Raw genomic sequence first — 23,330 nt, 5'->3', positions numbered from 1 at the left:
CCTGCAGTATTGAGAACCAGTAGGGGCATACTCAGTAGCGTTGAGTGGAGGAGGAACAATTGGATCTGGGGTCCTGCACCCTGACTTCTTTGTTATCTCCTCAGTCCCTGAAAAAGGTCAGATTTCTAAAGGCTTCTCCCTAGTGGTGAGTTTTGTGCTTCAAATGCAATAGGACAATTCAAAAGCCTTTCCTTCCTGCTCCCAAGTGTTCTCAAATGCTTGGTAAGTCCTGAGGAATGAAAGTGCTCTTCCACCTCTATGCTTACTTCTCCACCAGGGCTCCTTCCCAGTGTTGTTTATATGCAAACATTGAATGTCGGAGCCCTAAGGCCTACCCTACACACTATCATGATCTTTCTAAGGGGTTTGTAGGATTTATTCCAGTGTGAATTTGGTTGTGAATGTGAAGGAAGGAGAAATTTCTAGAGAACGTTTTATGTTTCTCACAATTAAAGGGCTCTCTTTCAGAATGTGTTTGTAGGAAGAGTGATTTATTAGATTTAAAGAAGTTTCCAAGTAATTATTCTTGCTTCAGCTGGAGAAAGTTTTCTTCTTGCTTTTCATCTATCTGATCTTTCCCAGAAGGGGGCCCTCCAGTGTCTCCACCTGAATTCAGGCGTAAATATTCTCTGAGACCTTTGAGATATTGCTCTCTATCACGGACATCCCACTAGTTCTGCCTTTCTCCTGTCTAAAATCCCATTAGTGGGTCAGAGCAATGGCGTGGAGTGATAAGTGTCTGCCTTGCTGGTGCTAACCTAGGACGAACAATTCCCCGGCGTCTCATATGGTCCCCTAAATCAGGAGCAATTTCTGAGTGCATAGCCAGGAGTAACCCCTGAGTGTCACCGGGTGTGCCCCCAAAAAACAAAACAACAACAAAAAAATTCCATTACTAGTTTTCTTTCCACATCAAATGGTTGAAGTTCTGAATCCCCATTCTTTTGTGTTTGTTTCAGGGTGAGATCCTACTGTGGCCAGAGTGGTGCTTTACTCCTGGTGGTGCTTGGTGTGTGTGTGTGGAGGGGATCCTGTGGTATCCATTGAGCCCATTCTTGAAGGCCTTTCCTCTCCACTACCTCAAGCCTCTTTATTCCAGCCTACTATTTCATCCTACTGGCCTTAAACATCTAATCCCCCTCCTGTGTTGGGTTCTGGTTCTGCTCCAGCAGGGTGCCTCAGCATAGGTTTCTTGGAGAGGCAATCCATTCCTCCTGGCAATGCTCACAGCTATATCCTGGAAGGTCTGGAGTACAATTTTTCAAACTGTGAACCATTATCCTCTCAGCATCTGTTATTTCATCCACACACAAGATCACATGGTCCATGAGAACCAGAGGTTAGGCCTGAACAACTCATAAAGAGCAGGTTTTCCTTCTGGAGATGAGTGTCAACAGAACTTTTGGGAGCCTTGAACCCAGAGTCCGTGAATAAGAACCCCTTCACATATCCTGAAGTTTTTTTTCCTGGTCCTACCCAGGTGGGGCCCTGGCCTACATGAATTTCAGACTTCTTGCCAATCACAGTATTTGTTCCTTGAACCTCCAGAACAAAAATCTTCCTCTACTACCCATTTTCCACGTGGGGGCGCTCTTACATCTTTCCACGGGCAGAAATGAAATCTGAAGGATTTGCTCCTCATTCTATGTCTCTTGTTTTGCTTTGGGTTTTTACCAGAAATGATCTTGAGTTTTCACAGATGCTCTATATAATTGCAAAGTTTTCAACCCAATTTTATCAAATATGATTGCTTAGGTTGATGGAGTTCCTAATTTTAAACTAATTTTATGTTCAGAGTTAGGCTTAGATGGTTAATAGTTGTTATTGTTATTGTGAATGGAATCCTATTTCCTATTACATGTTCTAATTGGTTATTGCTGGTATATATGAGAGCTATTGATTTTTATATGTTGATCTTGTATGTGGTCACCTTGCAGAATTTTCTTATTAGCTCTAATAGTTTGTCGATTGATTTTCTTGGCAAGCAATAATGTCATCTGCAAATAATCACAATTTGCCTCTTCTTTTCTAATGTCTATTTCTCTCATGACTTTCCTCCTCCTCTTGAGTTAGAGACAACATCTGTGCCATTTTAGATTGTGTCCTCATTCTGATTTTATTCTTTACTCTATATTTTATCATTTACTTAACATTTTATTCTTTTTGCTAGTTTGTTTGTTTGTTTGTTTTGTTTTTGGGTCACACCCAGCAGCGCTTAGGGGTCACTCCTGGCTCTGTGCTCAGAAATCACCCCTGACAGGCTTGGGAGACCACATGGGATGCTGGGATTTGAACTGTCGTTCATCCTGTGTTGGTTGCGTGCAAGGCAAGCACCTTACCGCTGTGCTATGGCTCTGGCCCCAACATTTTATTCCTTATTCTTTAGTTCTGTGTTTATTCTTTCACTAGTAAGTATGGTACTGGATATAGTTTTATTTTTCTAGTAGAAAACTGCTCTTTTCCTAGTTTTCTAGGAGACTTTTTTTTTCTTCTATGATGTTAATGGGTGTTGAATTTATTAGTATTTAAGAAATTTAATTTATCAATATAAAAAGATAAATTGCCATGTATTTTAATGCATAACCACCTTAGCCATGCCAGGATAAATCTTCTTTGAACTTGATGAATTATTCTTTTAACCCAGTGCTAGATTTAATTTATTAGCATTTTATTTAGAATTGTTCTTAAGTGGGATCATGTATTTCATTTTCTCTTGCTGTCCTTGTCTGCTTTCATTTCAGGAAATGCCAGACAGTTAAATGTGTTGGATGACTTTTCATCTTTTTTTCTTTTTTCTCTTTGATTAATGACAATTTTATAATTTACTCTTAAAAACTGACCCCTCCTAAAAAAAACCCTACCAATTCTATTGAAGAATAGCAACATCTTAATCGAGAAATACTGTAAAATGTATTTATTCATTAAATACAATTAAGTTTTCTAAAATATAACGTAGAAGCATCAAGCATGCATATTTAATTTTGGTACCATGAATCCAGGATAAAAGATGTTTGCTCTATGCATGAGAGAGCAGTACAAATTATCACAGTAATTGTTAGCACCATCTTTACATTTTCTTTTAACAAGTTTGATGATTTATTGTCAATCTTTTCTTTCTTGGGGGGGCCATACCCAGTGGTAGTCAGGGCTTTCTTTTGGCTCTGTACTCAGGGGTTTTGCACTCAGGGATTACTTCTTGTGAAAGTAATTGAAATGTCTGTGGGTCCCTTTAAAAATGGATGAATAAGGGGCCGGAGAGATAGCACACTGTAGGGCATTTGCCCTTGCATGCAGCCAATCCAGGACAGATAATGGTTAGAATCCACATTCCATATGGTCCCACGTGCCTGCCAGGAGTAACCCCTGAGTGCCGCCGGGTGTGACCCCAAAACATAAAACTATAAAACAAAAAAACAAAAATGGATGAATAAGGCTGAATGGCCCATCTATCGGGAAAGTTAATTTTTCAGTTGGAGACTGCAAAGTAGATGGTCACACCAGACACCTTTGCCCATGAAAACCAGTGAAGACCCTACTTTATGGAAAAAGGCAATGTTTACGGGGTTGGGGTGCTAAGAGTGGAGGTGCTTGGGTTGCTGAGAACTGAACCAACCCTTTACCATGAAATTTTCTTAATTCTCCGTGAAGGAAGCAGATTCCCTTTCTTGTTCATGACTTACAGAAGCCACACAATATGTCTCAGGGGGAAGTTGATGGGCCTGGATTTAGTTTGATAAAGGGTGACAGATTTTCTGTTTTGTTTCATTTTTTGGGCCACACCCGGTGACGCTCAGGGGTTACTCCTGGCTCTGCCCTTAGAAATATCTCCTGGCGAGGACTTCTTCTGCGGACTCCTTGTCAGTCTGTTAGCGGGAGATCTCCACCGCCGATCCCTCGCCTTCTCCCGTCCCAGGAAACCCGACAACTCCTAATCATGCGTGAGTGCATCTCCATCCATGTTGGCCAGGCTGGTGTCCAGATCGGAAATGCCTGCTGGGAGCTCTACTGCTTAGAACATGACATCCAGCCTGATGGCCAGATGCCTAGTGACAAGACCATAGGGGGAGGAGATGACTCCTTCAATACCTTCTTCAGTGAAACGGGAGCTGGCAAACATGTGCCCAGGGCTGTGTTTGTAGACCTGGAACCCACAGTCATTGATGAAATTCGCACTGGCACCTACCGCCAGCTCTTCCACCCAGAGCAGCTCATCACAGGCAAGGAAGATGCTGCCAATAACTATGCCCGTGGGCACTACACTATAGGCAAGGAGATCATTGACCTTGTCTTGGACCGAATTCGTAAACTGGCTGACCAGTGCACAGGGCTTCAGGGCTTCTTGGTGTTCCACAGCTTTGGCGGGGGAACCGGTTCTGGGTTTACTTCCCTGCTGATGGAACGTCTTTCTGTCGATTATGGCAAGAAGTCCAAGCTCGAGTTCTCCATATACCCAGCCCCCCAGGTTTCCACTGCTGTGGTTGAGCCCTACAACTCCATTCTCACTACCCACACCACTCTGGAGCACTCTGATTGCTCCTTCATGGTGGACAATGAGGCCATCTATGACATATGTTGTAGAAACCTTGATATAGAGCGCCCGACCTACACTCACCTGAACCGCCTTATTAGCCAGATTGTGTCCTCCATCACGGCTTCTCTCCGATTTGATGGGGCCCTGAATGTCGATCTGACAGAATTCCAGACCAACCTGGTGCCCTATCCCCGAATTCATTTCCCTCTGGCCACATATGCCCCTGTCATCTCTGCTGAGAAAGCCTACCATGAACAGCTTTCTGTTGCAGAGATCACCAATGCATGCTTTGAGCCAGCCAACCAGATGGTGAAGTGCGACCCTCGCCATGGTAAATACATGGCTTGTTGCCTGTTATACCGTGGTGATGTGGTCCCCAAAGATGTCAACGCTGCCATTGCCACCATCAAGACCAAGCGCAGCATCCAGTTTGTGGATTGGTGTCCCACTGGCTTCGAAGTTGGAATTAATTACCAGCCTCCCACTGTGGTTCCTGGGGGGGACCTGGCCAAAGTACAGCGAGCTGTTTGCTTGCTGAGCAACACCACAGCCATTGCTGAGGCCTGGTCTCGCCTCAACCACAAGTTTGATCTGATGTATGCCAAGCGTGCCTTTGTTCACTGGTATGTGGGTGAAGGCATGGAGGAGGGAGAGTTCTCTGAGGCTCATGAGGACATGGCTGCCCTTGAGAAGGATTACAAAGAGGTTGGAGCAGATAGTGCTGATGGGGAGGAGGAGGAGGATGAAGAATATTAATCTGCCTTCTAGTTTTATATTCCTGTTGTTTTGGATTGTCTTTTGTTGTCCACTGATTCTAAACTATTAATAAAAGTGGTTTTCAGTGTTAAAAAAAAAAAAAAGAAATATCTCCTGGCAGGCTCAGGAACCATATGGGACGCCGAGATTCGAACCACTGTCTGTCCTGGATCAGCTGCATGCAAGGCAAACTGCTGTGCTATCGCTCCAGCCCTAGGTTTGTTGTTATTTTTTTTTTATAGGCTGCAAAATTGGCTCAAGGGGCTGAGCTCCTTGTCTGGTCTTCTGAGCAAAGTAACTCATTGAGTATTTTCTGGTCTGGTCCAAAGACAAAAATAAAACCAAAAAAAAAAAAAAATCAAACCCACCAAAAACTTTTTTTGATTTTGTTTGTTTGTTTGTTTGTTTTTGTTTTTGGCTCTGTACTCAGAAATCGTTCCTGGAAGGCGTGGGAGACATACAGGATGCTGGGATTCAAACCACCTTCTGTTCTGGATTGGCTGCGTGCAAGGAAAATGCCCTACCGCTGTGCTATCTCTCCAGCCCCTGACCTGCATTTTTTTTTGTTTTGTTTTTTTGGTTTTTGGGTCACACCCGGCGGTGCTCAGGGGCTACTCCTGGCTGTCTGCTCAGAAATAGCTCCTGGCAGGCATGGGGACCATATGGGACACCAGGATTCGAACCAACCACCTTTGGTCCTGGATCGGCTGCTTGCAAGGCAAATGCTGCTGTGCTATCTCTCCGGACCCCCTGACCTGCATTTCTTACATTAAAAGGCTTTTCCCTCTAGTGTGAGTCACACGGGAAGGCCTAAGGATAGAGAAAATCATTTTCCAAATTCTATAGTCATAGAATATAGAAATGTCATAGAAATTTTATAAAAATCCCGTATTTATAGAATTTCTCTCCAGTGTAAGATTCTGTTCAATCACAGGTGAAAAACAGGTACTATTTCCCCTCTATATAACATTAATAAGACGCTGAGTAGCGCTCAGAGGCTACTCCTGGCTCTATGCTCAGAAATTGCTCCTGGCAGGCTGGGGGACCATATGGGATACTGAAATTCAAACCACCATTCTTCTGCATGCAAGGCAAACACCTTGCCTCTATTTTATCTCTCTGGCCCCATTGATTTTTCATTTTTGCTTTACACTATCTAAGAAGAAAATATATGAGGAAGAAGAATAGACACTTCACTTCTATTCACAGGATTTTTTTTTTTTTTTTTTTTTGGTTTTTGGGTCACACCCAGCAGCGCTCTGGAATTACTCTGGCTCAATGCTCAGAAATTGCTCCTGGCAGGCTTGCGGGGCCATATGGTTTGCCAGGATTTGAACCACAGTCCTTCTGCATGCAAGGCAAATGCCCTACCTCCGGTTATCTCTCTGGCCCCTCAGCAGGATCTTTCTTAGCGCTAGTAAATTTGGGGGGGGTGTCACTCAGGACTTACTCCTGGCTCTACATTCAGACATCGCTCCTGGCAGGCTCAGAGGACCATATGGGATGCCAGGATTCGAACCACTGGCCTTCTGTATGCAAGGCAAATGCCCTACCTACATGCTATCTCTCTGGTCCCAACACTAGTAACTTTTTTTGTTTTGTTTTGTTTTGTTTTGTTTTTTGGGCCACACCCGTTTGATGCTCAGGAGTTACTCCTGGCTATGCGCTCAGAAATCACCCCTGGCTTGGGGGGACCATATGGGATGCAGGGGGATCGAACCATGGTCCGTCCTACGCTAGCGCTTGCAAGGCAGACACCTTACCTCTAGCGCCACCTTCCCGGCCCCACTAGTAACTTTTTGTATCATCCATAACTATAGCCACAAATGGGAAGGAAATTTCAGCATCTCTTTCTATTTTTTTTTGGAGGGGGTCACACCCAGCAGCGCTCAGGGGTTACTCCTGGCTGTATGCTCAGAAATAGCCCCTGGCAGGCACAAGTGTCCATATGGGATGCCGGGATTCGAAGCACCGACCTTCTGCATGCAAGGCAAATGTCTTACCTCCATGTATCTCTCCAGCCCTATCTATTTCTGTTTTTATTTAAAAATTTTTAGCATCTATTCTCTAACTCTTTCTGTAAGCACCAGAGCCTTGAGAGTAGTGTCTTTGCCATACCCTACATCACCCTGGAGTCAGACCTCCAGGCAGACCAGCACATCCATGTGTCTTCTTTCAGCCTGGGCAGTAATGCAAATTCTTGGTCTCCCATAGACTCCCTCACTCCCAGGGTCCTGCTTTTCCTCCCTGATCTGTCTCTCAGTTCCACCTTACCTCCCACTCTCTGCCAGAACTGACCAGGATATTTGGCCTTTCTTATTTTCTTTTGGTTTCTGGCCTCACTTGCATCAGGGCTTAGTCCTAGCTGTGTTCAGAGATCACTTCTGGCAGTGTCTGGAGGAGCACATGGACCACCAGAGAACAAAAGTGGGTAAGCCATGTCAAGGCAAACACCTCTCTGTATTATCTCTGTGGCCTCCCCTTTCCTATTTTTCTTTTTCTTTTTGTTTTGGGCCACACCCGGCTGCACTCAGGAGTTATTCCTGGCTCTGTGCTCAGAAATCACTCCTGGCAGGCTCGGGGAACCATATGGGATTCTGGGGATCAAGCCTGAGTCCGTTGGGTCAGCTGCATGCAAAGCAAATTCCCTACTGCTGTGCTATCACTTCGCCCTTCCCTCCCCATTTTTCTTAAGTAGTTTATATAATCTGAAAATTATGTATTCTTCAAAGACGTACTTTATTAGGCTACGGTGTTGTGCTCTTTTCATATGTTGAATTGAGAAAAATTTTCAACTTCTTATGTGTTCTAAAGTTGACTGGAACAAATGAGAAATAATCTGTTCCTTGAAGGTCAGCTAGAACTAACCTATTTATAATGTACAGCCTGTTACCTTTTACAATTGTTGCTCATTAATAATAATTTTAGTTTTTCTAAGGTTATTGCTCAAATTAGGCCTCCAATTCTTAGAATAATTTTAGCTACTCTTTTTTTTTTTTAACTAGAAAAATGATCAAAGCAAGAGTTTGAAACAGAGTTTGCTATAGGGAAGAACAAAGGGGCTCCAGGGTCCAGGGACCTTTTTATGACTGCCCGAAGGAGGTTCTGGAGGGGCATCAAGGCCTGTTCTGGGTGCATGAAGATTCCTGCTGGTGTGCATTGGTGCAGCTTCTCAGGGGCTGTGGTGGTCTTGATTTCCCTATCTTCTGGTCTCTGTGTGGAGGGGCATGCAATCCAACTCTGGCCGCTGGGAAGTTGGGGTTGACACTGGGCAGTTTCACATTGTCCTGTTTCCTTTCCTGATCAGAGCCATCACCAGGCCTCTCTTTGACCTTTTTTGTTTGTTTTGGTTTTTAGGCCATACCTGGTGGTGCTCAGGGGTTTCACCTGGCTCTGTGCTCAGGAATTACTCCTGGTGGTGCTTGGGGGACCTTATGGGATTCTAGGGATCGAATCTGGGTGGCCCATGTACAAGGCAAGTGCTATCGCTTCGGCTCTGTCTTTGACATTATTTATTTATTTATTTATTTATTTATTTATTTATTTATTTATTTATTTATTTATTTGTTATTTGGTTTTGGGGCCATACCCAGCAGTGCTCAGGGATTACTCCTGGCTCACACTCAGAAATCATTCCTGGCAGGCTCAGGGGACCATATGGGATGCCAGGAATTGAACTCAGGTCCATCCCAGGTCAGCCGTGTCCAAGGCAAAATGCCTTATCACTGTGCTATCGCTCTGGCCCTATGTTTTGACCTTGTTAACCAAGTTCTGTGTCCACTTGAAAAAGTGGAAAATTTTTCCTGGTTACTAAGAAACTGTTCTTTTCTTGTTTTGGGGGGTGCATCAAATGGTGCTCAGGGGTCACTCCCATTGGTGTTTGAGCAACCATTTGATGATGGAAATGAAACCCAGGGCCTCACAAAAGCCACACAATGTTCAACTACTGAACCACATGCCAGGCTCTTGGAAATTTTCTTTTTGGAAGAGGTTAGGGTATACTGATGGTGTTGGGGCCTACTTCTGATTCTGTGTTTGAGGGCTACTCCTGGAAGTGCCCAGGGGGACCATGTGGGGCTGGGAATCAAATCTGGGCCTCCTGCACACAAAGCCTGTGCTCAGCCAACATGTTGAGTTCGCTCTCCAAGTCCTGGACATCTATTGCCTAATTTACTGGAACCAGACCAGGCCAGAATATGATGCTCCAGATCTCCACCACTCCCAGACTGACGAACTCCCCTCTCTCATAGCATCCACACCCTTGCAAACAGGGGGCCTCATAATGAGAAAGCTCCAAGGATGAGGAGAACCTAGACACCCTTAAGGGCTACACAGTCATGAGGAAAAGGGGGAGCATGGGCGAAAAGGAAGAGCTGATGGCAGGTACTGAGGCTCTCAGACTATTTCTGGCCCCAAACAGGCTGGGGACAAGGGGGCTCTGGTGACCTGTTATAATTTGGGTTCCATGTCCACAACCAGTCAGATCCTGATTCTTCTTGTTTCTCCCCTGCAGCCTTCTGTCCAATCTTCAGTCCAGCCCTCACACCTTCCAACTCAGAAGAAAGGAAAAAACGCATTTACTGTTGGTTTTGTAGCCCAGGCCAGAAGCAGCTTTTCCAGGCATTTGCATGGGTCTTTTCAGCATGCGGGTATCTTTGGAAGCCATGCTGGTTCCTACAGAGACTAGTGTCTGTGGGTCAGATCCCACATGGGTCACATAACTGAATGTGGCAACCAACATTTTGCAATAGTAAAAGGTTTATGAAGGAAATAATGACCAAATACGAATTCAAAATTAACACATCATGGACTGGAAGTGCACCCAGTCATGGCTGTGTGCACCCCTGTTGTAGGGGGAAGAGGTATGGATGAGAGGGGTTTAAAAAGCCCTGCCATGGAGGACCAGCTGGGGACACTGCAGCTGCAGAGCAACTTGGATAGTTGCTCAATAGGCTGTCCCTGTGGAGGAAGTGTGGTGTTTACTGGAAAGCTGAGAAAAATAGCCATCTCTCACACCTCTTCCTAATCCTTGGATTTAAGAGATAAGAAATTTAGACCAATCCTTCCTGGGGGTCTCTTGTTGATTGTAGTTAAGGTGCTAAAAGCCAGTAGGAGTCAAAACAGAAAGACATGTTATTTCCCTCAGGTAATGCTCACATTCTTCGCTCTGGCCCTGTATCATCTGATCTGTTTTCCATTCTTCCCTTCCTCATCCAGCACCCATGACTCTGGTCCTTTTTCTTCATGTCCCTTCAACTTAAAGAGTGCTCTCTTGTCTAGGGATTCTGCCTGTGTGGTTTCTGTGCGAAACATTCTCTACTCAGAAGCACCTTCTTATTCCTCTAAGCCTCTGCTCAGAGGCTGAAGCTCCTGAGAGATACCTTTCCAAACAGCACTATGTAAAATCATCCTCCATTGGATTATCCGATTGTATTGTTTATACATCTCTTGGCACCATAAAAATTCACAGTAGGCTGGGCCAGAGCGGTGGTGCAAGCGGTAAGACATCTGCCTTGCATGTGCTAACCTTGGTTAAACCATGGTTCCATCCTCCGGCGTCCCATATGGTTTCCCAAGCCTGCCAGGAGCGATTTCTGAGCGCATAGTCAGGAGTAACCCCTAAGTGTCACAGATGTGGCCGAAAAAAACAAAAAAAAAATTTACAGTAGGCTTTATATTACACATAAATATTAAATATTAGATATGACTATTAAATATATTATTTATTGCTTATATATGCTCATATATGCTTATATATGTTTATTTATTCTTTGGCTACATAGCTCCCACCAGGAGATAACTATATGACATCACATGCTAGAGCCCAGATTAATGCTAGACTTAGAACAATGCCTCATGGGCCCGGAGAGATAGCACAGAGGTGTTTGCCTTGCAAGCAGCTGATCCAGGACCAAAGGTGGTTGGTTCGAATCCCGGTGTCCCATATGGTCCCCCGTGCCTGCCAGGAGCTATTTCTGAGCAGACAGCCAGGAGTAACCCCTGAGCACTGCCGGGTGTGACCCAAAAACCAAAAAAAAAAAAAGAACAATGCCTCACAGCAATAGGGTGGTTTCCTTGCATGCAGCCGACCCAGGAACGAAGGGGGTTCGATTCCTAGTATCCCATATGGTCCCCCAAGCCTACCAGGAGCAAGTTTGGAGTGCAGTCAGGAGTAATCCCTGAGCGTTGCCGGTGTGACCCCGCCCCCCAAAAAAAGAACAATGCCTTACCATCCCATGCTTCCACTGAACTGAGTCTTTCAAGGGTGCTATCTATACCCAACTCATTGGTTACATGTAGTGTTAAGTGTTTGAGGAAGAGGTTTGGGCTGATCTCCCACTGCTCTATTTATTGGTTCTTTTTCTTTGTTCTTTGTTCTTTGTTCTGTTTTGTTTTTGGGTCACACCCGGCAGCACTCAGGGATTACTCCTGGCTCTATGCTCAGAAATCACTCCTGGCAGGCTCAGGGGACCATATGGGATGCCGGGATTCTAACCACCGACTTTCTGCAAGCAAGGCAAACACCTTATCTCCATGCTATCTCTCCAGCACTTCTTTGTTCTTTTTTTTTTTTTGTCTTTGTTTTTTTTTTTTGGGGGGGGCACACCCAGCGGTGCTCAGGGGCTACTCCTGACTCTATGCTCAGAAATTGCTTCTGGCAGGCTCAAGGGACCATGTAGGATGCTGGGAATAGAACCCAGGTCCATTCCTGGTCAGCTGCACGCAAGCCAAATGCCCTAACGATGTGCTATATTCCTCTGCCCCTCTATTTACTGGTTCTTAGGGCTTTTACTCTGGACAATTTCTCAGCAAGTTGTTAAGAGCTCAGAGGATGCCTCCAGGAACAAGGCCTCAGAAATACAGCAGAGTTTTTAACTTTCTGACTCAGTTCCTCAACACTTTGGGGGTCTAGCTAGGCTGTGGCTACAGCTGCAGCAGCCTTGCATGCTCCAAGCCAGAATACTCCATAGCCTTTATGGTCCACTAGTGTGGCTATCAGTCTTCAGTCCTCACTTATGTCTTACCCAAAGGTGCTTGAGCGACCATGTAGTGTGGGATCAGTCCCCACACTTGGACATATAAGGAAAGTGCTCAAGCCCTCTTTGAGCTATCTATTGTTCCACCTCCCACCATGCTCAGTGCCCACTGTCCCTCATGTTTGCAGGTTGGCTTCTCCTGTCCTATCTGACTGACCTCAGGGCCCCTGTTGAAGAAGTGACATTCCAGAAAGGTCAGCAAGTTTCTTCCCTTGAAAGTTACTTCTAACTCTCCCCACTTGGCTTGTGCTCTAACTTCTATAACCCACACCAGTGCAGTTGCTTCTCAGATGAGTGAAGGCAGAAGATTGAGTTCTAGGTAGGCCCCCAACCACAGAACCTTTTACAGGCATGTAAATAAGGGCCAGACTTCACTCCTTCCTAGAAGTCACCCTGGAGTTGTCTAATTTATCTCTTAGCTTCCAGCCCCTAGTCCAGTGTTTCATGGTTCATACTTAGCATTTAGGAACACTTAGCAATTTACGATCACTAACTTCTTTAATGAGAGAGATAAAAAAAATATATACCAGCAATATGATTACATTTTACAGCTACTTATAAGCATTCAAATAGCTATTTAAACAGCTACCATGATCAAGTTCACTTTACAAAGGAGAGCTGGCAGGGATGTAGTTAGTTCAGGGGCAGGGTGTGAAAAAATCCTGGGTTAGAGAAATGTAGAATTAGTTACAAAACTCTGCGTTCTCTTTTCATGGCCTGAAGTGCAACGGGCAGGCAACACAGAGGGGAAAAAAAGATGCCAGACAGCTGGCAGCCTACATCTGCCCGCCAGGCTGCTGGGAACCAAAGGCCACGACAGGTTGCATAGGCCCCGACGTTTTTGCACTGGTTTGCCAACCGGCTCCATTTCTGCTCAGCACAGACCGGAAGTGTTCCTGCCGGCAGTATTTCTACAGCGCACGGCCGGAAGTGCCTCTCTCCGCGGGTTTTCGGGGATCGGGGAGCTGCCGCGACGGCCGCAGCGGTGCAGGGGTGGGGGCAGGAGCGGTGCAATCCGGGCGCGGGGCAGGGCGACTTGGGAGACCCGGAGGCTTGACGCCGAGGGACCCCCAGCTTGGACCCGGGCCGTCTCCCAGTGTGCGGCCCGCCTCCGCCCCCGCCCCCGCCCCGGCCGTCCGTCCCGTGTGGCTCCGCCCCCTGCCCCGGGTCCGGGCCCGCTTAGGCTCTGACCTTTGACCTGGAGGTGGGGGGGATTCCTGTGTCTGCGGGGCACGATGACTACGGGCGCAGATGTGCGGGATATCCTGGAACTCGGGGGTCCAGAGGGAGATGCAGCCTCCGGGACCATCAGCAAGAAGGACATCATCAACTCGGACAAGGTAGCAGAGCTTGAAGTGTGGACTGGGACTTGCTGGGTGAGCCAAGACAGAGCCAGGGGGACACCCCCGGAAATGTGGGGCTTCAAAAGGCATGCCACTCTTAGGAGACCAGGGGATGTAGCTTCCTCGGGGGAAAGCAGCATCAGGTTGTGGCTTTGTGAAATGACAGCCATGCCTTCTAGGCTGGCTAGGGGTGCCTGTGCAGAGTCGTGGGTGGGTGGGGGGAACCTCCCTAGTCGGTCTTTACCTGTTGGGTTGGAACCAGCTTGTGTTCCTGTACCTGGAGGTTCCAGGCACCGAGGTGTGGAGTTTTGGGGAAGGAGGGACAGATAGTACAGGTGTTTTTATGCCTTGCATACTGATGATTTGGGTTCTATTCCTTGCATTGCATATGAGTCCCCCCAGCATAGAGCCTGGAGTAGAGCCAAGGGTGATCTTTAAGCATTACCAGGAAAAAAAAAATTAGGGAAGGATTCTAGGCAGCTGCTTAGGAGATTTGGTTTTCCTCAGAAAAAATCCAAGAAGTCCTCAGAGACGCTGACTTTCAAGAGGCCTGAGGGCATGCACCGGGAGGTGTATGCTCTGCTCTACTCTGACAAGAAGTAAGTGGGAGCATCCCTATGCATGGGCACTAAGCCTGTCCCCTACCCCCCAGCATTCTGGAATTTCCTCTGCCTGCATCTTTCTGCAGCCCAGAAAGCGCCATAGTAGTAGGCGGGAGGGTCTGCTCCCATCTCTGCTCCAGATCACCCTGGCCTTCTAGTAACTCCACCATCCTGACTCACTCTCACCTATCCCAACCCTGCTGTTAGGGATGCACCTCCACTGTTGCCCAGTGACACAGGCCAAGGTTACCGCACTGTGAAGGCCAAGTTGGGCTCCAAGAAGGTGCGGCCGTGGAAGTGGATGCCGTTCACGAACCCAGCGCGCAAGGATGGAGCTATGTTCTTCCACTGGCGCCGTGCTGCGGAGGAGGGCAAGGACTACCCCTTCGCCAGGTTCAATAAGGTGAGCCTGACCACTGGTCCTCGGCTGCTCCTTTGCCACCGATCCCCAGTGTTTGGGTGTCTAGTGAGCTGCTAAGTGCCTTTGCAGGCTGGACCTCTGGGGTGTTTTCTACCGCTCTTTGAGGTGGGTTTTATGGCATTAGGAGTTTGGAACAGTGCTTACTCTGTTCTCTGTCCACTTGTTCCTGTAGGCATCTCCTTTACCATATGACTATAGTAGTCACCCTCGGCAAGCCAGTTGCCTCCGCATCATAATGTCCATCTAGAGTAGCGGTTCACGTACAGCCAGTCATTAACCTCCCATCTCCCAGGTTACCCTGCTATTAATTTGGATCAGAACTCCTTTTTTGGGTGGGGGATACATCCGGCGGTGATCTTGGTTTATTCTATTCTTGGCTCTGCACTGAGACATCACTCTTGTCAGACTTGATGGACTGTATTGGGAGTGCATGGCAAGCATTTTACCCACCATCCTTTCTCTTCAGCCTCTAGAACTCCTGATCTTCCCTCTACTCTCCATTTTAAACCTGTCCCCCATTTCAGTGAAGGTAACTATAGAAATACATATTAATTATTGAGTCCTGGATAGTTGTGGATGATAGTGAGATGGAAGAATGGTGAGGCCTTTCTCTGCTGACCCGGGCCAACCACCTGCAACCTCTTCCTGCCGGTGGGTCTTCATGTTCAGGATGGCGTCGAAGAAATGGTCCACAGCAAGACAGGTTTTAGGAGACATGAAGCTTTATTAATAATAGACCCTAGCTACCTAGGCTAACCTTTTAAGCAGCCTATTTCAGCCACCCAGCATCTCAACGGGTTTCAGTTTCCTACATCTCCATCCTGCCTATCTCTCCTGCTGCTTCTCCCTGAATCTCTCTCAATTCCCTTTATACCCCTGAGGTAATCCTTTTGTTACCTTCCAAAGACCCTTCCCAGAAATGGGCTGGTCTTACCATCAGGTAAGATTACACCAGAAGATGGGAAATGGGGTGACAGGTAATCACCACTCATCCAGTTACCCAAGTCTGAAAGCGAAGGGGCCTCCCTGACTTAGTTCTCCCTTTATTTCAGCTAACAGCAGGACCTAAGATAGAGGAAGCAATCATGTGTAAGCAAGGGGAAGAAACAGTGTTCCTTCTGACAGTAAAGTAGAGTCGGATGGAAGATGGGGAAGGGGGAGATCAGGTGGACTTAGGGTGAGCAGGAAGTGCTCTCTGAGCTCAGAGCTTCTCTCCTCCTGAAACCCCTCTAGGATTTCATAACAAACCGTATCTGAGTGGCGGCCGTAATTACTGTCTGTGCCAGCATCCTAGTTCCAACTCAGTCATCTGTGGTTGAGTCTCTTGCTCACATGGAAAAGGACCTGAGCCAGAACTCACTAGCTGCCACTTTCCAGGTCATCTTTTAGCTGCTGCCAGTATGCCCTGTAGACCATCAGTCAGGAGCAGTCTAGACTTGAAGTCTGAAAGCACAAGAAGCCCTGACCTAGAACTCTAAGCCCCAGTTTCTTTCCCGTTCACTCACTGTATCCCATGGTACCTAGATACCTCCCCCTGGATGGCTCCCAGGCTTGTGTGGGAGAGTCCTATGGTACTGCAGTTCTTTCTGTTTCCATCTCACTACCATAGCTCAATTTCATAGTAAAAGCGACAATGGCTGAAGATAATTAGACTGAGCAGCAGGAGGTGTTAGGATGGAAGCTGGGGTGAGGTATAAGTGCTTTCATCCTGTATTTGGTAACTAGTGCTTTGAGCCACTATAGGCATCAAGGACACAGTAACTGACATGCGACAGGAACCAAGAATTTCTCCTTGTTGGGAACAAAGAGGGTGGCACCAGCAGTGGGAGTCTTGGCTGCTTCGTGCCCTGGGGAAGCTCTTGGGTAGATCTGAGCTGACACTACAGGATGTCGCTGGCAGCATTGGGGACAGGAACTGACTTTTCAGGCAGATAGGTGGCAGGAGCAAAGGCGTGAACACATGCTTGTTTTCATGTGCTGGAATTTCTGGCTGTGGTGAGTGGCCCACGGGCTCAGAAGTTGAGGTTTGGCCCTGATGTCTTTGGGTCTAGTGACCAGATAGGATCAGGTTTCATTAACAATTCCAATGGCTGTCTTGTTGGGGATGGGGATAAGGAATTGACACTGACCTTCTCCTAGGGCCTCCTACAGGGACAGCTTGTGTGCACCAGACCCTTGAGTACCTGGGACAGCGTGGACATCTGGCCTCACATCTGCCAGTTAAACCACTTAGTCTCTCCTTTCTTTGCCTCCACTCTGGCTTCCAGTTTGTCCCCACTTTCTTCCTTGGTCTGTGGCTACTCTTCTCACCCTACATCATCCTCCCTGCCACCTGGGTGGTCTTTGTGGAGAGACGTGATCTAGCCTCCAGGATTCTCATCTACGAGATGGCTCAGGGCTGCATTGGCAGGGCCTGCCAGGTTTCAGTGACCTCCCATGTCCTTTTTCCTGTTGAATCTCCTCTTGGCTCACGCACTGCTGCTGTGCATGGTCTTCACCTGTTCAGGCCTCACCTGCCTGCCCAGAAGCCATCACACTCCACTCAAGGTGCTGTCAATGGGCTGAGCACTGCCTGATAGGGCACTGCCCCTGGCTGTATGGAGGCCCCCCCTATCTCCTCCATACCATTTCGCTGTTGCTGCTGCACTGTCAGGATATTGTGTATGTGCCGAGGTCTTGCACATACATGACTGCAGTACTGGGTGATGACATGCTTGCAGTGCCGGGCAGCATTGTGGCATTGCAGATGGGAAGTGAATTTGGTGATGTTGGCAGAGTGAGGATCAGGATGGTGGGGCATTTGCCTTGCATCTGGCTGGCCTGGGTTTGATCCTAAGTACCATATATGGTTTCTCAGAACACTTTGAGGAGGAAGCCTGAAAGTTGACCCCAAACCAATCTCCCCCACCAAAGAAAAAAACAAATTGCCAGACTCTAAGCCTCACTCCTGCAGCAGGTACTCTGTCACTCAGCTCTGGGCCTCCAGTTCCTCTGGTTTTCAAGATTTATGGGGAAAAGTGCCATTTTTTTTTTTTTTTTTTTTTTTTTTTTTTTTTTTTGGTTTTTGGGCCACACCCTGTGACGCTCAGGGGTTACTCCTGGCTATGCGCTCAGAAGTTGCTCCTGGCTTCTTGGGGGACCATATGGGGGGCCGGGGGATCGAACCGCGGTCCGTCCTAGGCTGGCGCAGGCAAGGCAGGCACCTTACCTCCAGCGCCACCGCCCGGCCCCGAAAAGTGCCATTTTTAATGGTGCTCAGGGGCCCAGGGTTGTACCCAACAGTGTTCAGGGGCTAGGCAGTACTGGGGATCAAACTCAGGGCCTTGTACATAGTAGGCATGTTTTCTATCACTTGGTATCTTTTTCGTAGCCCAGTTCATGAATTTTGTACTGCATTGTACAGGGAGGACACTAAGTGGGGACAACTGAACATTCTTCTAGAGATAATGCCTAAGAGCAACATTTTTCAGCCACTGTGCCGAAGCACACCAGTGTGCCATGAGATAGTGTCTGTTATGTTGTGGGCAAAATGCCAATTTCATCTGTAAAATGCGACTTCGGCTCACAAATAGACCAATCATTATAAAATACTTTATAAAATAATTTGTGTTTTTTGAGTCCTATTCAAGAGAATTACTTTATATATAATCAATATAGTAATATAGTCACAGAGTTAAATTCTTTTTTGGGGGGGTCACACCCGGCTGTGCTCAGAGGTTACTCCTGGCTCTATGCTCAGAAATCGCTCCTGGCAGGCTCAGAGGACCATAGGGATGCCAGGCTTGAACCACCGTCCTTCTGCATGCTAGCCAAACTCCCTACCTCCATGCTATCTCTCTGCCCCAAGAGTTAAATTTTTTTGAACATTTTCTTTCTTTTTTTTTGGTTTTTGGGCCACACCTGTTTGACGCTCAGGGATTACTCCTGGCTATGCGTTCAGAAATCGCCCCTGGCTTGGGGGGACCATATGGGACGCTGGGGGATCAAACTGCGGTCTGTCCTACGCTAGCGCTTGCAAGGCAGACACCTTACCTTTAGCACCACCTTCCCGGCCCCTGAACATTTTCTAATGGTGTTGTGCCTCATGATTTTTTTTTTTTTCATGAAAAAAGTGTGCCTTTGCACAAAAAGGTTGAAAAACACTGCCTAAGAGAACAAGGACCAGATGATTCCTAGAAGGAAGTGTTAGAGGGAAGACAGTCATGTGGAAACAGAGGCCTTTCTGAAGAGCTTGGAATGTTCCAGAAAGTGCTGACCTCCTGACTGGCACTCATGGTCTTAGAGGGACACTTTTGCAGAGAGGCTAGATTACTCCCAGGGTGTTCTGACTCAGAGAAGTTGGGGTGATCTGGCTGCACCCTGTGAGATACACAAAGCAGACAATGCTTGGAGAATTTGTGAATTACCTAGATCCTGTATCTTAGAACAATAAGGACTAATTAGGCAATATGATCAAAGGCATATTCTACAACAGGGGTCACATTATTTGAAGGTTGTTCTTTTGAAACTTCCAACTCCTCAGACTGATATAGTAAAGTGATTTTTTAAATTTTTTTTTGTTTGTTTTTTGGGTCATACCCGGCATCACTCAGGGGTTTCTTATGGCTCTACGCTCAGAAATTGCTCCTGGCAGACTTGGGGGACCATATGGGATGCTGAGATTTGAACCACTGGCCTGCTGCATGTAAGGCAAATGCCTTACCTCTATGCTCTCTCCGGCTCCAAGTGAAATTTTTTTTTTTTTTTTGGTTTTTGGGCCACACCCGGTAATGCTCAGGGGTTACTCCTGGCTATACGCTCAGAAGTCACTCCTGGCGTGGGGGACCATATGGAATGCCTGGGATCGAACCACAGTCCGTCCTAGGCTATCACTGGCAAGGCAGACACCTTACCTCTAGTGCCACTGCGCCAGCCCCATGATTTTTTTTGTATAAGGATAAATTTGTCGGTTTCATCTTCTTAGCGTCAACAGCATATGATTTCTGTATAGAGGCCTTGAGTTCCCAACTTTCTCAACGTGGGCCAATGGTAACAGTTTTCCTTGAGGGGGCCAGAGTGATAATATAGTGGGTAGAGCGTTTGTATTACATGAGTGTGGCCCAGGTTCAATTCTTGGCATCCTATATGATTCCCTAAGCACTGCCAGGATTCCTGAATTCAGAGCCAGGAATAACCTCTGAGTATCACCGGGTGTGGCCCCCAAATCTCAGAACAAAGAAACCTAAAAAGAAACAGTTTGCCATGAACACTGGCCCACATCGGCTTCTGAGTAGGCTGCTCTGTCCCAGAGCTGACCTGATGCAGTGAATGGAGGAGGGAGAGGAGTGGGTGCATAGGACTGTGGCCTAGGCTGGGATGTGGCAGTAGAGACAGATGCTGGTGTCAAGCCTGGGAGCAGAGATGCCCCCTGGGTGGTGAGGACATTGGCTGAGCTCTGGATAGGGGAATATGATGAGGCCAGCGCTGCATTTGCTGTGTTTGAGGTGTAAGTGGAGCCTCCAATGGGGACATGTACAAGAGGAAGCTGGAAGTAAAAGCCTTGGGAGCAGGTTCAGGCCAGTCTTTTTTGGGGGGTATGGGAGAGGGTCCCATACTAGTTCTCAGTGACGGTTCCCGTATTAGTGCTCTGGGGTCTAGTGTGGTGCCGGGATGGAGCCTGCGCTCCAGTCTGTTAACTGCTCTACCACCACCCTTATTTCCCCCAACAAGGTCTTGATGGAGAACAGAGACCTTTCTTGGTCCAGCTGATCATGGACTTATTTCTAGGTTCTCTCAGATTCTGGATTTGGGGCCATACCTGGTGTTTAGGGATTAGTCCTGGCTCTGTGCTCCGGGAACTGTCAGCAGTTCCACAGATCATACCTGGGTCATTTGTCAGCAGTTCCACAGATCAAACCTGGGTCATTTGCCAACGAGACAAGGGACCTACTCGCTGTACTGTCTCTCCAACCCCAGGACGTCTCTTGACCAACCCTATCCCTGAGGGAGATCCGGGATACTGGGCACTGCCAGCCACGTGTAGTGGGGTTTGAGTTTCAGCTGCCTTTTCTGTAGAAGTGTGTGTCCAGTAGGGGTTGCAAGTCTCACCATCACCACTGGGTGGCAGGAGCACCCCAGTAAAGTGCTCCATGGATTGGGAAATCTTGGGGCTCTCTCTAAACTTAGCCATCCGCCCTCCTCCAGAGCTGACCCTTCAGACCCCCCAGAGGTGCTTACCTGTGCACCCCTCACCTTTACCGAGGGATGAAGCAGGTGCAGGTGTTCTGTTCGTGCTGCAGTTGCTCCAGGAGGGAGCCCGAGGCAGCCACCTTCCCTCTCTGTGACAACCCCTCTTCCAAGACAGGTTCCTTTTTTTTTTTTTCTTCTTCAGTTTTGGGCCTGCACTCAGGAGTGTGGTGGCTACTCCCAGCTCTGTGCTTGTGGTCACTCCTTATGGTGCTTAGGGGCAAGAACCTGGGCCTTCCACATGCTGAGCCTGCACACTGGCCCTTTGAGTACCCATGATGTCCTTGTGTGCCACAGACTGTGCAGGTGCCCGTGTACTCAGAGCAGGAATACCAGCTCTACCTCCATGACGACGCCTGGACTAAGGCGGAGACCGACCACCTCTTTGACCTCAGCCAACGCTTTGATCTTCGCTTTGTGGTCATCCATGACCGCTATGACCACCAGCAGTTCAAGGTGAGCTGTGGCCCTGCTCATGTGTGCCCACCCGGGCCTGCTAGTCCTGTCCCTGTCCCTGAGTAGGGCCCTGCTCTGTCCTGTCTTGCAGAAGCGGTCTGTGGAGGACCTGAAGGAGCGCTACTACCATATCTGTGCCAAGCTTGCTAATGTGCGGGCTGTGCCTGGCACCGAGCTCAAGATACCTGTGTTTGATGCGGGGCATGAGCGGCGCCGGAAGGAACAGCTGGAACGTCTCTACAACCGAACTCCAGAACAGGTCAGCCCATGCCCCCCAGATGCCCTTACAGGTTGTCAGCCCATTCCTCAGCCCTATTCCTCCCATCTCAGCCCCCCTCCCTTCTCAGGAGCTCATATCTCCAGACAGTCCAGCACCCCTCTTCCCCAGGCCCACCCCCTTTTCTCAGCCCTCCCCGGCCTTTCTCTTACAGGTGGCCGAGGAGGAGTACCTGCTTCAGGAGCTGCGGAAGATTGAGGCCCGCAAGAAGGAGCGTGAGAAGCGCAGTCAGGACCTGCAGAAGCTCATCACGGCGGCCGATACCACGGCCGAGCAGCGGCGCACTGAGCGCAAGGCACCCAAGAAGAAGCTCCCCCAGAAAAAGGAGGCTGAGAAGCCGGTGTGGAGGCTGTGCCCACCCAGCCCAGGGGGCAGGGCTGGGGTTCGGGGATCAGGGTTTGACCCTTCCCGTGACACTTGGGTCCTCTTTTCTCCTTCAGGCCGTCCCTGAGACTGCGGGCATCAAGTTTCCAGATTTCAAGTCTGCAGGTGTCACACTGCGGAGCCAGCGGGTACGTGAGTCATCTCCGAGTCTGGGTGCCAGGCTCTCTGCACCTTTACTACTATAGGGGCCGGGGCTGGAGCTAAGGAGAGGCTGGGCCACAATGGCTTCACTGCCAAAGGAACTCTTGGAGGACAGGGCAGGCTTAGGTCTCAGCAGCATCATTTCCCACTCATTGGCTGACCTTTTTGGCTCAGGCTGCCCCCAGGGTTCCCGTCCCTCCTGCTCCCACGGTCTTCTGTCCCCCTCGTCCTCAGCCGCCCATGAAGGGCAGGGCCTAAACACCTGCCTGGGTCATTGCAGATGAAACTGCCAAGTTCTGTGGGGCAGAAGAAGATCAAGGCTCTGGAGCAGATGCTATTGGAGCTGGGTGTGGGTAAGTGGTAGTGCTGAGCCCACCCAGGCTGTGGGTGAGGGCTGGGAAGAGGGGGCAGCTACTGTCCCAGCCTTCTCTGCACCCCAACACTACCTATGCCTCACCTACAGATCTGAACCCAACGCCCACGGAGGAATTGGTGCAGATGTTCAATGAGCTGCGGAGTGATCTGGTGCTGCTGTATGAGCTCAAGCAGGCCTGTACCAACTGCGAGTATGAGCTGCAGATGCTGCGGCACCGGCACGAGGCCCTGGCCAGAGCAGGCGTGCTGGGGGGCCCTGCCACACCTGCCCTGGGGCTTGCCCCAACTTCTACTGAATCGGCTGTGCCTGAACCAGGTCTTGGCACTGACACCACCAAGGACACCATCATTGACGTGGTGGGCGCACCCCTCACTCCTAATTCGGTAAGGGCTGGGATGGGGACGAGCCTGAGAAGGGTGTGTGTATGTGCAGTCCTCTGGGGCTCTGTGCTGAGGGGAGGAGGGCAGTTAGGATTGTCACGTTGAGGTGAGGCACAGGCATTGCTGATGGCAGGCTGCAAGGCCCTGACCCAGTCCCAATCTGTCTCCACAGAGGAAGCGACGGGAATCAGCTTCCAGCTCCTCTTCTGTGAAGAAAGCCAAGAAGTCGTGAGGGGCAGTGTGGAGGGCTGCTGTGTAAATAGAAGCGCTGAGCTGCACCGGCTATTTCCTTTATTGCGACGGCCCTGCTGGGGTGGGTGGGGTGGCCGTGGAGCTCGTCTGTTGAGGTTTCTAAGGAAGCTCCAGATGACTGGCTTCTGCCAGCATCCTGGACACCTACA

General features: G+C 48.4%; 2 protein-coding genes across 2 annotated transcripts; both read left to right on the top strand.

Moving 5' to 3' along the window:
* Positions 1–3,867: 3,867 nt before the first annotated feature.
* On the top strand, positions 3,868–5,302 carry LOC126011245 (tubulin alpha-1C chain-like). The gene has a single exon (XM_049774990.1). It carries the CDS (start codon positions 3,935–3,937, stop codon positions 5,285–5,287), a length of 1,353 nt encoding a protein of 450 aa, XP_049630947.1. The 5' UTR covers positions 3,868–3,934; the 3' UTR covers positions 5,288–5,302.
* An 8,211-nt stretch (positions 5,303–13,513) lies between these two features.
* On the top strand, positions 13,514–23,207 carry DMAP1 (DNA methyltransferase 1 associated protein 1). The gene is made up of 10 exons (XM_049774828.1): positions 13,514–13,664; positions 14,175–14,266; positions 14,477–14,672; positions 21,213–21,371; positions 21,463–21,630; positions 21,803–21,988; positions 22,089–22,160; positions 22,454–22,526; positions 22,637–22,932; positions 23,102–23,207. The coding sequence occupies exons 1-10, from the start codon at positions 13,560–13,562 to the stop codon at positions 23,159–23,161; spliced, it is 1,407 nt and encodes a 468-aa protein (XP_049630785.1). The 5' UTR covers positions 13,514–13,559; the 3' UTR covers positions 23,162–23,207.
* Positions 23,208–23,330: the final 123 nt, after the last annotated feature.

Source organism: Suncus etruscus, chromosome 6 (assembly GCF_024139225.1).
Source record: "Suncus etruscus isolate mSunEtr1 chromosome 6, mSunEtr1.pri.cur, whole genome shotgun sequence".
In the NCBI taxonomy this organism is placed as follows: Eukaryota; Metazoa; Chordata; class Mammalia; order Eulipotyphla; family Soricidae; genus Suncus; species Suncus etruscus.
Note: the sequence above shows the minus strand (reverse complement) of the source record. Positions and strands in the feature narration are given on the sequence as shown.